The following is a 14,137-nucleotide window of genomic DNA, read 5'->3' on the forward strand; positions in this document are numbered from 1 at the left end:
TTTATCGCGATGAGTCGAGCAGGGACGCGTTTCCTACCCAAAATATTCACCAAAATCATTGGAAGGGACTCGCGAGAGTTGTCGAGCTCTCTTGCCAACTCTCAACACTTGGAAATACAATTTCCGGGTACTTTTTTGTCACAATGCATTTCTATACTTTTTCACAACGCTTAGCTATCCAGCGTTTATTTCCGATGCAATCTATTGAGGTTTATTGTTATTTAAGTTATTTTAGCTACTCACTTTCTGATATTTATTTTATATAAACACACATATACAAACACATACATACACACATGTGAGTACACATGAGCATGTCATACGCCGTTGTCGAAGCTGTCGAATGCTTGTGTTTTGTTTTGTTACTGTTGTTGTTGCCGTCGATAGCAACTAATGGTGGATTAATTTAGTCGCTGTCGCTGTTGTTGTATGTATGCAGTGTATATGGATGTGTGTGTGTGAATGTCTATTCGCACGACGATGCATTGCATCAAGCCAGCTGTTGTTTTTGCTATTATTGTTGCAATTATTACTTTACATTATCTTCATGCGGATTGGCTTTTGCAGCAAGTGTCACTAGTTCATTGCATTACTCATATGTATGTATGTATGTGTGTGTGTGTGTGCAAATGTAGTGGTGTCTCAATGCGGCATGGAGAATCGAATGTTAATTTTCCTTTTTTTTATTTTTAATCAACAAAAAACATATAACTAATTTAATGGCAATTTTTTCTTCAGTTCTTGCCACTTGTGACTTTGGATGGTGTGGCATTTAAATTGGCGTTTTTTGTTGCTTCGTATTGCTCATTTGTTTGTTTTCGTATCGCGAGGTGACACTTCGTAAATACGATTTTTCTAATAATTGCAAATATTTATCGCTTATTTTGTAGGCGTTGCCACACATTTTTATTGTAATTTGGGATTAGGGCTAGGTTAGGTTAATATGGAAGGCCATTAAGCCATGCATAGACCAGTTTCGTCGTTTGCGATACCAGATGGAGTTTAGTTGCTAGGTCCAAGAATAGTCATCCTTTAGGATGTCTGCGCTTGACGTGAATTTCAACAGACTCTCACTTTAATAGTATCACACCGTGGGGACCCTTGTTGCTTACAGAAGAGATGATCCACTGGGCACCAGTTACCTGCTCTAAACATTTTCTGCAGTCTTATTGATCTGTCAACCCCATCCCCCGTAGGAGTACTAATTTTATTTTTAGTGATAGCAATAGCATTTATAGGCTATGTATTACCATGAGGTCAAATATCTTTCTGAGGAGCCACAGTTATTGCTAATCTATTGTCAGCTATTCCCTATTTAGGAATTGATTTAGTTCAATGAGTATGAGGAGGATTTGCTGTAGATAATGCTACACTTACACGGTTCTTTGCCAATAAGAATTTTGTGTACGTCCGATCTACCGTTTTGTACATGACTTTTCCAGTTTTTCACCCAGGAAGCTCGTTCCATCGGTTGTTGATTTTATTTAGCATGCTTCTCTCAAGATCGTCATGGGTTTTTTAATGTTGATAACGTTTTCGGATGTTAGCCGTACACCATTCTTAGCAATCTCGTCTAATATTTCATTGTCCTCGATCCCTTTGTGGCCTGGCAGCCAGTAGAAGTGAAGTTGCTTACTTCTGGCAACACTTTCTACTGCTGCCCTGCTTCCCAAGACACTTCTGGGCGATATGTGGTAAGAGGCTACTGCCTTGATTGCTGCTTGGATGTCTACGTAGTTATTGATTCTGGAATTGCCTGCAGGAGCAATAGAGGCTTTCGCATTAGCAAAGACCTCAATTTGAAATATACTGCAGTGATCCGGCAACTGGCGCGCTGTTGTTAACTGGGCTATAATGGCGTAAGCGGTGTCTACGCCAATTAAGATCCGGCAACTTAAAAGGTTGCCTTATGCCTAACTCGGGACAGTATATTCCAGCACCAACTCCATCGTCCATTTCCGTGCCATCCGTATAGATATTTAGAATGTTACTCATAGCTAACATACTTTTTCACCAGTAAGGGTAAGGTTTTAGGCTACTCTTGGTAGGATGGTTAGCAGACCAAGTCAACCGATTATAATTGTGAGACAGCAAACCGCAGGTTGAAATACTTGACTCACTGTTCGTTAATAACCTGCTTACAGAGCTCGGAGAACGAGGCTGGCGGGTGATTGCCTGTGCGGACAACGTTTCTCTTATGGTAAAAGAAAATGTCTAACTACCGTATACATGCTAATCTAAGAGCACTACGGCGTGGTATCCAACTGGGCGAATACATAGAAGCGGCTTTACCATTAAGTCAGTAAAATTTAAATGGTTTTATTTACTCGGTGCTACAAAACTAGACGTTCCTCTATTCTTATCGATAAGCCCACAACTTGAACCTTTTGATAAAATGTAATACCTGGAGCTTAGCCTTTAAAGATATATTACGAAGCGAGTAAAGAAGTCATTATACCGCTGGAATTTTACTTTCCTACTTTCCAAGGACTGTCAACTCAGTAGCATTGGTTCAAATTATTTCTGGAATGTTTTTTTATCCCTCAAAGCAAAAGTTCAAGCCACAAATCTCACAAACTTTTCGGAAAATAACATTACATCTGACTCCGTTAATCAATATTGCCCAAACATATAAAACCGGCCTCCCATATAATGATACAAGTAGTTTTCAAAACCACAAATAATTACAAAATAATTCGAAATAATGCTAGAAATATTGAATTACGTCTAATCAGATTTAACCCGGACTATTCCATTGAAACGCCTCGCTTTAACAGATTCAACCATATTTTTCCCTAGATTCGCAGCTGTTGGTTTACGAGAAGAAAAGCTTGGCTGGCGATTTTTACAAAAAAAAATTAATAGCAGTTCGCTTGAGGTTTTGTGTTTCCATTGGAATCATGATTACGAAATCGTTGAAAATCTTGCAGAGGTTTTTTGGGGTATCTACTTTATCACGAACATATGGTAAATATTTGAGTGGTACAAAATGTTCAGTGAATGTCGTGAAGTCATCGAAAGCTTGCCTAAAGCAAGTTGACCTTTCACCTCTGTTAATGACGAAAAGTTGAAGAAACAGTGCTTGGAAATCGTCATATTGGCATCAGAGATATAGCAAATGATCCCAACATCTCTTATGGATCGGCTCAATACATTTTGGTTATTGTTTTGGGTGTCCTTTTAGTTATTCGTTTGGTTATTGTTTTAGTTATTATTTTTGTTACTGTTTTGATTACTGTTTTTGTTTTGGCTATTGTTTTAGTTATTTTTTTGGTTATTGTTTTGGTTATTGTTTTTGTTAATGTTTTTGTTTTAGTTATTATTTTTGTTATTGTTTTGATTATTATTTTTGTTACTGTTTTGATTACTGTTTTTGTTTTGGCTATTGTTTTAGTTATTTTTTTGGTTATAGTTTTGGTTATTATTTTTGTTTTGGTTATTGTTTTGGCTACTATTTTGATTATTGTTTTAGTTAGTTTAGTTTTTCGGTTATTGTTTTCGATATTGTTTTGGTTATTGTTTTTGTTAATGTTTTGGTTATTGTTTTAGTTATTTTTTTGGTTATAGTTTTGGTTATTATTTTGGTTATTGTTTTAGTCATTATTTTGGTTATTATTTTTGTTTTGGTTATTGTTTTCGTTTTGATTATTGTTTAAGTTAGTTTAGTTTTTTGGTTATTGTTTTCGATATTGTTTCGGTTATTGTTTTTGTTAATGTTTTGGTTATTGTTTTAGTTATTTTTTTTTTGGTTATTGTTTTGGTTAATATTTTGGTTATTATTTTAGTCATTATTTTGGTTATTGTTTTGGTTACTGTTTTGGTTATTGTTTTAGTTCTTTTTTTGGTTATAGTTTTGGTTATTATTGTGGTTATTGTTTTAGTTATTATTTTGGTTATTATTTTTGTTTTGGTTATTGTTTTGGCTAGTTTAGTTTTTTGGTTATTGTTTTCGATATTGATTTCGTTAATGTTTTGCTTATTGTTTTAGTTATTATTTTTGTTTTGGTTATTGTTTTAGTTATTTTATTGGTTAATATTTTGGTTATTTTTTTTATTATTGTTTTGAGTACTGTTTTGGTTATTGTTTTGGATATAAAACGTGTTAATACTAGACTCGAACCAAAAATCTTGAATGCATCATCATATTCTAGCATGATTGTGGCGAACTTTTTGTCCAAACACGAAACTGCAATCTTCGTATTTACATGATTTAGCTACCTGTGACTTGCTGACTGAAAAATCCACCTCGGGGAATGCTCTATAAGTCCATTATAGCTTTTAAAAGTCATTCGTTGAAGGCATTGAAGGCCATTGCAATCAAAGCCTTTAACAATTTTATGAACCAGTGGATAATAAAGACCAATTCTTCCACATTTCTAACTTAACTACTTGTTATCGAAGCATACTCACTAATACTAAATGCACCAACTGATCGAATTTAACTCGGACTGAGATCGCTTCGAAATAGCGAATGAGTTTTGCATTCTTTCGTTACCGTTCACGACAAGTGCATACCGTGGAACACCCTAGTGATCAATAAATTGTCGTAATAGTGGACTTCAGTAGGTAAACCTGTTCCGAAGAAGGCTAAGACCGTCCTTATCGCCGGAAAGTTGGCGGACATTGTTAACTGGTATTCACAAGGTGTGATTTATAACAACTATTTCAGTCCGAGTTAAATTTGATCATTTAAGTAGTTCAGTTAGAAATGTGGATGGAAATGGTTCATATGAACCTTAGCTCCATATAATGAACATAAAGATAGATTTCTTCCCTTTCGGTGATTACATAAAAACTATGTAAACATGTTAACCTTGTCTTCAATTAGTTTTTTACCAAAAACGACAATCCGTCCATAAATCCATTAAATAACAATTACCGAATTCGGTTATGGAAATTGTTACAAGAAATGTGTTTCTTTAATTCACAACCCCAATCATGCCACTCACCTTACAATGTCACCTGCATCACTTGCTTCATCATTAAAATCGAGAAAAAATGAACTTTAATTTACAACCAAATTTGTAATTCTCAAATTTTTCATTTTCGTTTAATGTTTGCCAAAACGGACAGCTAACAAATGGCGCGCTTTAAAACGACGCTTGGCGGCGAAGCGCGCCGAAACATATGCGAATAGCAGCGAATGTGAATTTTGCGAATTTCCAATTGACACTCGGGAAACTTTGTTTCACCTGCTGCGCCAACGAGCGATTTCGGCGTCGGAAAAGCTAATCGCCTAACGCTCGCCAGCAAGGCAGTAAGCAATGCCGAGGTGAACGAAGTGAAACGATGACATTTTTATTGATACTGCCATGATTGGTTAATCCGAGCGGCGGCCAAATTGCCGCCAGACGCTACGCAGATGGAATAAGCGCTTCGGCTATTTCCTCATTAAAAGCAGCTGGTGGCGATTTTTGTTTACCTCATTCCCAATATGAGTACACCTGTAAATACCACAATAATTGTTGTTGCTTTTATTATTGCTGTTCGTTTTATTATTGTTGTTATTGTATTATTATTACAGTGGTTGTTGTTGTGTGCATTGCGTATATGAACGTCACAAAACGGCGACAATTCATTAAAGAGATTGCCAATTTGAAAATTGCATAGCGATCATCGGTCTCCGGTCGTTGCTTGTCGTGTATTGCCGGCGGTTCGTTGGACGCCGCACAGCTGGATAAGCAACTTAACAACAATTTGATTTAAATTATCAACATTTAAGCCATTGATGCCGTTGCAGCTGGCGCTGAGGGGCCAACACTTGCCTGGTGTTAATTGTAAATATGTTTCGTGTTGTTGTTGTACATATGTGTGTCTATTGAAGTCCATTTGGTTGGGAGCACATTTTTACAACGACTCTCGACACCAATTGGAATTGCTTGTCACATTCACCGTTTCTCATTCATTAAGCTATTGACTAAAGTCGAAGTGGCCAATAGAAAGTGGCGATTACGTCATGCGCAAAACATTAAGCCAGCTCTAGTCATGGTTGTCAGACTTTGTTGTTTTAGGTTATTATGCCACAAAGTAACAGTTATTCTTGTATAAATTCAAGAATACTACAAGAAGCAGAAGTCATCATGCTTCCGATATGTCTTGACTTAACTTACATATGTATATAACCTTAAAATACGAATTAAAGAGTCTAATATAAGCTTTCGAGTTCTAGCTTTGAGTATTTCAGCCTGTCAAACTCTATTTTGTCAAGGTTTAACCTCAATAAATGACAAAAAGTCAAAGAAACGAGTTCAACTGGAACCTAAAAAACCGCTACAGATCTATAGATGGACATATAGCCGGAAGACAGACCTCAGATATGTATTTTAGCGACATTATGCTTAGGCTGCGCAAAGAAGATATCTTTGAGGAAACAATGGTTTGATTGTGACCGACTTCGCCGAGGCCGAGAGAAAATTTCATTCAGCTACCTGGCTGTCTCCGGATCGAAAAGCCACCAACCAGTTCAATCATGTTGTGATATACGGAGGACACGTCTCCTGTTTTACACGTGCGAACGTTCTCAGATCCTGGCATTGTCACGGACACCTATTTTGTTGCGGCAAAGTTACGCACCTGCCTCTATGCAGCAAAAAACTAACGTCAATACACACAAGGGAAGTTCGACGTCGATTTTCTACTTGTCTTGCACTCCTGCTCTCTGAGGGCACTCATCAGCAACTCGGTAAGAGGGAACTGTGGGACGGCATTTCAAACTCTTTATGAACAGCTATAAAAGAAGCCATTGGTTTTGGGACAAGCCAAAAGAATCGCTGGTACGATGAGCTGTGCTGTGTCGCAGTGGAGAGAAAACAGACGGCCTACCTCACAACGGTACATTCGACCACAACACATGCGAGATGGGATAGATACCGAGAGTTAAAGAGAAGCTGACCATTGCCCGACCATGAAGAAGTTCGAATAGCAATTACCCGTCTGAAGAACAACAAAGCGGCGGTGACCTACGGATTGCCGGCCAAGCTATTCAATCTGCGCCAATTACCGTGGAATAAGCCTCCTCCACATCGCATATAAGGTTCTATCGAGTGTACTGTGCAAAATACTTAAGTCCACTGTCAACAAACTGATTAGACCTTATCAGTGTGTCTGTAGACCTGCCTCATATGCTGTTCTGAAATGATCTCAGTGTTGTCCAGAGTTAACAAGGGTGGTATCGCAATGACCATTTTCTTATGCCCAATAATCCATGCAGGGTATAACCCATCTAGAATTTTTATATTGCTACTTTCTCAAATATCTTGGATACCTTCACTCTGCAGCCCATCAATAAGAGATCGTGGATTTTTTTCCCATTAATCGCTATGATAGCCATTTTCGGCACACGTGAGGAAAAACTGTCGAAGAACCGCGCAATAAAAGGTAAATAGTCACCGTAAATACCTTCCTAGCATTCTTTTATTTCAATGCGCAATTCTATATTTTTCTAAAATTCGCAGATAGAATTGCTTTCACAAGCGGTTTAAAAAACTTCGAGTCAATCCGGCTGTAAGTTATGACATAAATTTTTGTTGTGAAAGCGGCGGCAAAGATTCTAAGTACTTATCAGACCGCTTTTCCAGACTCCTTTTAATTATGTAGGAAAAGCGTTGAAGATAGAACTTATGTATATAGATATAGATATTGGTAGTGAGGTATTGCACTGCGACATAGGGTCTATTGTGCCCTCTCCTATATCACATATATTCACCAAGTTCCAGCAGCCTGAATAGTTCCAGGAGCCTACTGGGCGCTCCTGAGGTGACGTGATCCCTGTCAATGTATATTGAACCCAGAGCCTTAAGCCTTCTTCTGCATAATGCTGTACAATCCAGAATTAGGTGTGCTGGTGTTTCCTGTTCCAAGTCGCAGAACCGGCAGTTAGCGCAGGAGACTATGCCCATGTTGGACAAGTGCTTCCTGAGCCTGCAGTGCCCTGTGTAGAGCGCGACGAGGAGGCGGAATTTGTCACCGGAGAGGTTAATTAGTTCTTTGGACCTGGGGAGGTTGTACCCCCTAGAAGCAGCTTGGCATGGTGCATACCTGCAGCCTGCTGCCAGTGCTGATCTCTCCCCGCTTTCTCCTCCGTGCGGAGCAGCTCCTTAAGAGTGTGGGATCCCTCTGCGATGCATGGTTCTGGTCCCATCATCTTGGACGCTACCGCAGAGCGAAGGTAGAACTTAAGATAAGAAGGTTACCTGAGCTAACCTAAGACTTACCACATGCTAGCGATTCGAGATGTCAACTGTTATATTAAGGGGTAGCTATTAAATTTCGTAATAAGATATTGAATGAGCTCATTTTCGATATTCTGCAACAAACTTCATCAAATCGCGATATGAATGTAAACAAAAGAAGAAAGATCTAAATGTGAATTTCGAAGAGAGTAAGTAGTGGAGATGTTTTCGGACACAGAACTTCAGCTATAGCGAAATCTCAAACCAAGGTTGATTTCAAAATATTCTAGGACTAGAAAAATTACCGTGTTGTTATTGATATATTCTTCAGAATTCTTTGGTTATTTCTTTATCATAATAAATAGGATGGAATAGGGGTCTATTAGGAAGTGTTATATAAAACTTAAAATGGTGTTCAGCTGAGCCTTGTAAAGCAAACTAGATCTTGCGGGAAGATTAAATAATGTTCTCGACAAAAGCTGGCTGGAAAGACTACAAAGAATTAAATAGAAACTTGAGCAGGGCTGAGAAGGAGATCTGACAAAAGTGCCAAGGAGAAAATAAACGCTGACACATACAGACGGTTCGATCTATTGTTATAAGCGCGGAACACGCAGTGGGTGGCACTCTCTTTTGGAAGTAGTTTTGTTAGCCTTCTTGTATTTTAAACACCTCAGTGAGTTAAATACAAAAAATATTATTATTATTAATGGCCTCACCTCACTTATGGTCCTACTAAGAGATTTAACTCAATATTCATAAGCGAAGAATAGTGATTATGAAAGAAATATTACAAAACACCAATAAACCCCGCAGCAACCTGTTCGCTCGCTCGTTCCATTGTGGCTTCACTCGTTGATATTTATTTATAAACAAAAGCAGCAGCCGATTAATGAACAGATGAATTGCGTTGAAATATCGGCAAATGCCATGCAATTATCTGCAACAACAACCAGCATTTGCGGCGACGTAAGCGCAACCCGCAATCAAAGTAACTAGTACGAGGCACAGGGCAACACACACACACACACCGCCGCACGGGCGAGTAAATGCAACTAGAACGAGCGATTATCTGCGGCGCGCGTTCCAGGCAGGCATGTGGAATGCGTCATGCGGTAGCCAACATATAATGAAATAGCCAAAACAACAACAAAAGCAAAGAGGTAAGAAATTACATAGCGACCAATATTGTAGTGCTTACTATTTTACATCCTCCAGGAAATTGAGCGCAGCACAACCACGCGAAGCGACGCGCAGCATTGTGGACATCATTTGTGCTGCACTGATGTTGTTGTTATTTGTATGGTGTGCGCGTCCTTGAATGCCTGCAGTGTTGGCTACCGCATGCCGCGGCATATGTGCTACTGTGCGCAGCCATTGAAGGCGGCCGCGGCATGTGGCGCGCGGCAAGCCATAGCGTAAGTACGCGACGAGTGGCGCGCCTGCGCTTCTGTGCCAGCGCGCATATACCCACTTACATGTAGACACATAATAATAGCCTTGACGCTGTAATGCCACCGAATCGCGCGTCCAAGAATCAATAGAGCTTGCCTAAATTACGATGCGGCGAGCGTTCAGGAATGTGAATGAGCTACTCCAAGCGCGGCGCTCCAGCTACGTCGTAGCCGTCGTGTGTGTGTGTGTGTGTGTGTGTGGAGCAATGATGGCTTCATGACCACATAGGAGGGCATAAACTGTAATTACTTATAAGAGCACCTACATAGAATTATTTATGTACACGCGCGCATACACACACGCTCACAACCAAGCGCTAATGTATATGAACGTAAACACTTTGATCTCGTGGCTCAGATAGAAGACAGAAGCTAAATATCAGTTTGACTCGCACATTATTGTTGACTACAGTCTTTTCTGTTGTTGCTATTGTTGTTGTACTTGTTGGCTGCTTGTATGGTAGGTAGTTGGCTGGCGGCGGCGGCTATTGTTAATGCTCACGATGCTGTTGGCACTGGCATTTTAATTTAGAGCGCACAAATTTGTTGACCAAAAGAATAACTAGTCGACAACAACAGCAACAACAAAACGTTGAAAAATAGCAAACAGTGAACGTGCAGCAAATGTACGTAGACAAAATATAGCCGCTTGCACATGCGCCAATAAGGCAATTCGCCAGCGCGCTCGTTTAGCGCATTCTCCAATTTAGCAGTGACTCCGGCGTGGTGGCGCGCATTCGCGTCTACTGGCCAAATCCATTATCGCTTGACCGCGAGGCGTCATTAGAAAGTGTTGCGCTAAATTACAATCGCCAGCGCTTGGTGGCAACAACAGCAACAACAACAAAAACACGACGTTTACAAGTACGCGCTGGTTGCTCATACGCCGCCGGGGGCCGCCATATCTGCGCATACGCGCGCACTTGCGCACTTGTGTGCGTATGTGTGTCTACGTGTTTATTGCGGCTTTGCGCCTATTTTCGAAAAATGCATTTTTAATTCATCGATTTACTTTAGAGTGGCGCGTTTTTGCAACAAACGGAATTGCATGTTACGCGCGCAACAACAAGCATCTGCGCATACATACAGTACTTGTGTAAAGTGTACGTACAGTTTTGACACTCGACTTGCGCCATTCACCAGTTGCTTAAATTTAATTATCGACCGCTAAGTGAGATCGTACAATTTACGGATTAACAATAAATATAAATTCAATTTAATTCGAACTCTTCTACTGAAGTGATTAAAAGCAGGCAGAGTTGATGTTTGAAGAAAAATATGTATGTATACTTGTATGTAATTGGTTTTATGTCAAAATAGTTTAAGTCGACTTAAGCTAAAATAGCTTGAACGAGTTCCAGCAAAAGTCGGAAGAAATAATTTCCATATATATTTTTTATAACTTGAAGTTTTCGATTACATAGTAGTGTTTCAGACAACATCTCACTTCGAGTCTCGAATAATTTCGTCGAGCTAACTCAAATTTGTTAAATAACTTAAGTCGACTTATGCGATTTACCACACTGCTAAATAAATATTTATACCTAGTAGCGTTCACCTGCAGTTTTAGTAAGTTTCTTAACGGGCACGAAGAGTAGACATTCCAGCCAGGGTTGAAAAAGAGTGCAACGCAACGGAACGGGTCACTTCAAAAGTCCCTGGTCTATTACACAGATGGCGCTACTAAAATTAAATCCATATAATTTTTATAATTTTCAGTTAGCCCTAACTTTCAAAAGTTAGTCCTAAATTTGACAGTTGTCGAGTTATTAGTTTATGAGTTATAGCATTTTGGGTGAATCAACTTGTGTTAGTTTACAAAAAAAATTAATAAAAAGGAATTTCGTGTATTAATAAAACATTGCTTTTTGAAGGAAAGCCAGACTGTTGAAGCCTTGAATTGGATTGATTAATATATCTAGACTCTGCATCAGCGAAATTAACAGTTGAAAAGTGCTTTGCTAAGTTTGAACGTGGCGAAATAAGCACCGAAGACGGTGAACAGTGGACGCCCAAAGGAAGTAGTTACCGAAGAAAATATCAAAAAAACGCCAAAATAATTTCGGATTGCCATAAAGTGAAGTTGTTCAAGACAGCAGGCACTGTAAAGATATCAGTTGAATGTGTATATTATATCATTCACGAATAGTTGGGTATGAGAGAGCTGTTTGCAAAGTGGATGCAGTGCGAGCTCGCTTTTGACCAAAACTAACGACGATTTGATGATTCGAAGCAGTTTTTGGAGGTTTTCAAGAGTTACAAATCCTCGATATGTGACAATAGATGAAGCATGGTTCCATCGTTTCACTGCGCAATCCAATCGACAGTTATTAGAGTGGACTGCACACGATGAACCCGCGCTTCAAATCGTGGCAAACGTAATAGTCGGCTGGCTAGGTTATGACGTATAAATTCTGGGATGCGCATGGAATACTATTGAGTACGTTGAAAAAGGAAGGCCCATCAACAGCGAATATTAGATATCATTACTCGACCATTTGAAGGCCAAAATCGCCGAAAAATCGCCGTATTTGAAGAAAAAGAACGCGCTGTTTGAACAAGGCATTGCAAAGACCGTGTCACAAATCAATGAAAATAATGGCAAAAATCTAAGAATTGGACTTCCGATTGCTTTTGCATCCACCGTATTATCCAGATGTGTCCCCCAGCGCTTATTCTCTGTGCTCAGATCTCAAAAGAATGCTCGCTGTGAAAAAAGTTTCGCCGAGTCAAGAGATGATCGCCGAAACTGAGGTCTGTTTTGAGGTAAAGTATAAATCGTATTATAAAAATGGTATCAAAAAGTTGTAGGGTCGCTATAATCAGTATATAACCCTTGAATAAAAAAAAAACGAATTTTGCCCTGGAAAATCTAAACAATGTTATTTAAAAATATTTATATTTATATTACTACCAAAGTCAGTAAGATAAGATATAAACCAGAAAGCACATTTTACGAAAAGATTCGGCAGCTCTACTAAAGATATGCTCTCAGATGACCATAACTTCTACCAGAAAGTATATGTTTGGATCCCTTTATATATACTTTCAGGTAGAAGTTATGGCTTTATTTCATTTAAGTACCGCTTATCGTAAGTTGAAGTCTCAAAATTATTTTTTAATCCAAAAAGATAACCGAAAGTCGTAACGCTGACTTACCAACTAGTATTTTAGATATATCAAATAGAAAACCTCATTTCTCACCACCGAAATGGCTTCACTTTAAAGGTTACTCAAGCTATCACCAGTTGCTATTGCTATGAAAAGCTCTGTAGCGTAACTAGCTGCTAGATTAACGGCGTTAAGTGAATTTTCCGGAAGAACCTTCGATAAGCACGATAAGGAGCGCGTCGATAAAAAATATACCACATACTCTCATGTCTTATCTAAGAGAAAAGGTTTCAAATCACATTAATACAGAGACAGCGGAAATGTCAACTATTTTACGGACGGACCAAAAACCGCTGGTGTATTGAGCGCCGGAATCTATTTGCGTGGAGCTAAATTTCAGGCGACCCTTCAAGCTGCCGAAATACTGCAGTATCTTCCAGACGAAAGTCCTTGTGATCAGTAAGACTACTGAGTTAGCGAATAATGCAGAAAATTACTATCTATCATCGCATTGCGTCAGAGAATGTTCTTAGAAGCAGGGAGACTGTAGATATGGTTGCTGCCGAGAAGCAGCTGTTTACACATGTACTGGGTTCCGGGCAACAAGTGGAAACGTAATACTAGCTGATGGATTGCCAAAAGTGCCATGCGTTTAACTACGGAACCTTTACGGGAAATATGCAATTTGCTAAAAACTATGACAATGAGATGGAATGTCATAAGAGCATGCAGTACATAGTGCCCTAATTTCATCCATATTAGACAAGAGTTCACCTTCTTATTCGAAAAAAATTGTTTATGAATTTCTTTAAACTTTTTACATATTGGCGGTATAAAGTCAACCAAAAGTTCGCAAATATACATAAAATAACATTTTGGGGATACGGGGGCTAAGAATTGTATTGATCCGATTTTACCCATTTGTGGCACAAGGTCTTATTGTCATGATCAAAAATATATGAATACTTGTATATAGTATATTTCAATACCAGAACACACAAAGTGACCAATATGTTCGGCAAAAGATCAGCCATATACACACAAATTTGATGCCAGAACCAATATGGTCGGACTTCGCTAATTTGGGGCGCAAAAGATAACTTGCAATATTACTTATATAATTTTTAAATATATCCCTACCATACTGGTTGTGAGATATAATGTTTGTGGCTAATTTTTTTCAGTGAATTATCGCACTTCTAGCAATTTTCAACACAACATATAGTATGGGGAGTGGGCGGGGCTATTAAATGATTTTACCTATTTTCATAATGTATAAATAAGCGCTAAATTACTGCTTCTCACTAAGGTCCTTCTCTCTAGATGGCGTAATAGCCACTACTCATAACATTTTTTAAACAAATTTCTCGTTTGATGGCTGACAGGTTTTCATTTAAGCCT

General features: G+C 38.8%; 1 protein-coding gene across 1 annotated transcript in view; it reads right to left on the reverse strand.

Moving 5' to 3' along the window:
• Positions 1-9,371: 9,371 nt before the first annotated feature.
• The window catches only part of LOC126761822 (uncharacterized), a 73,305-nt gene continuing 68,539 nt past the window's right edge, over positions 9,372-14,137 (reverse strand). The window contains exon 3 of the mRNA XM_050478230.1: positions 9,372-9,722. Within this exon, the coding sequence (XP_050334187.1) occupies positions 9,372-9,722 (351 nt within the window). The remainder of the gene's footprint in view (positions 9,723-14,137) is intronic.

Source organism: Bactrocera neohumeralis, chromosome 6 (genome assembly GCF_024586455.1).
Source record: "Bactrocera neohumeralis isolate Rockhampton chromosome 6, APGP_CSIRO_Bneo_wtdbg2-racon-allhic-juicebox.fasta_v2, whole genome shotgun sequence".
NCBI classification, from domain to species: Eukaryota; Metazoa; Arthropoda; class Insecta; order Diptera; family Tephritidae; genus Bactrocera; species Bactrocera neohumeralis.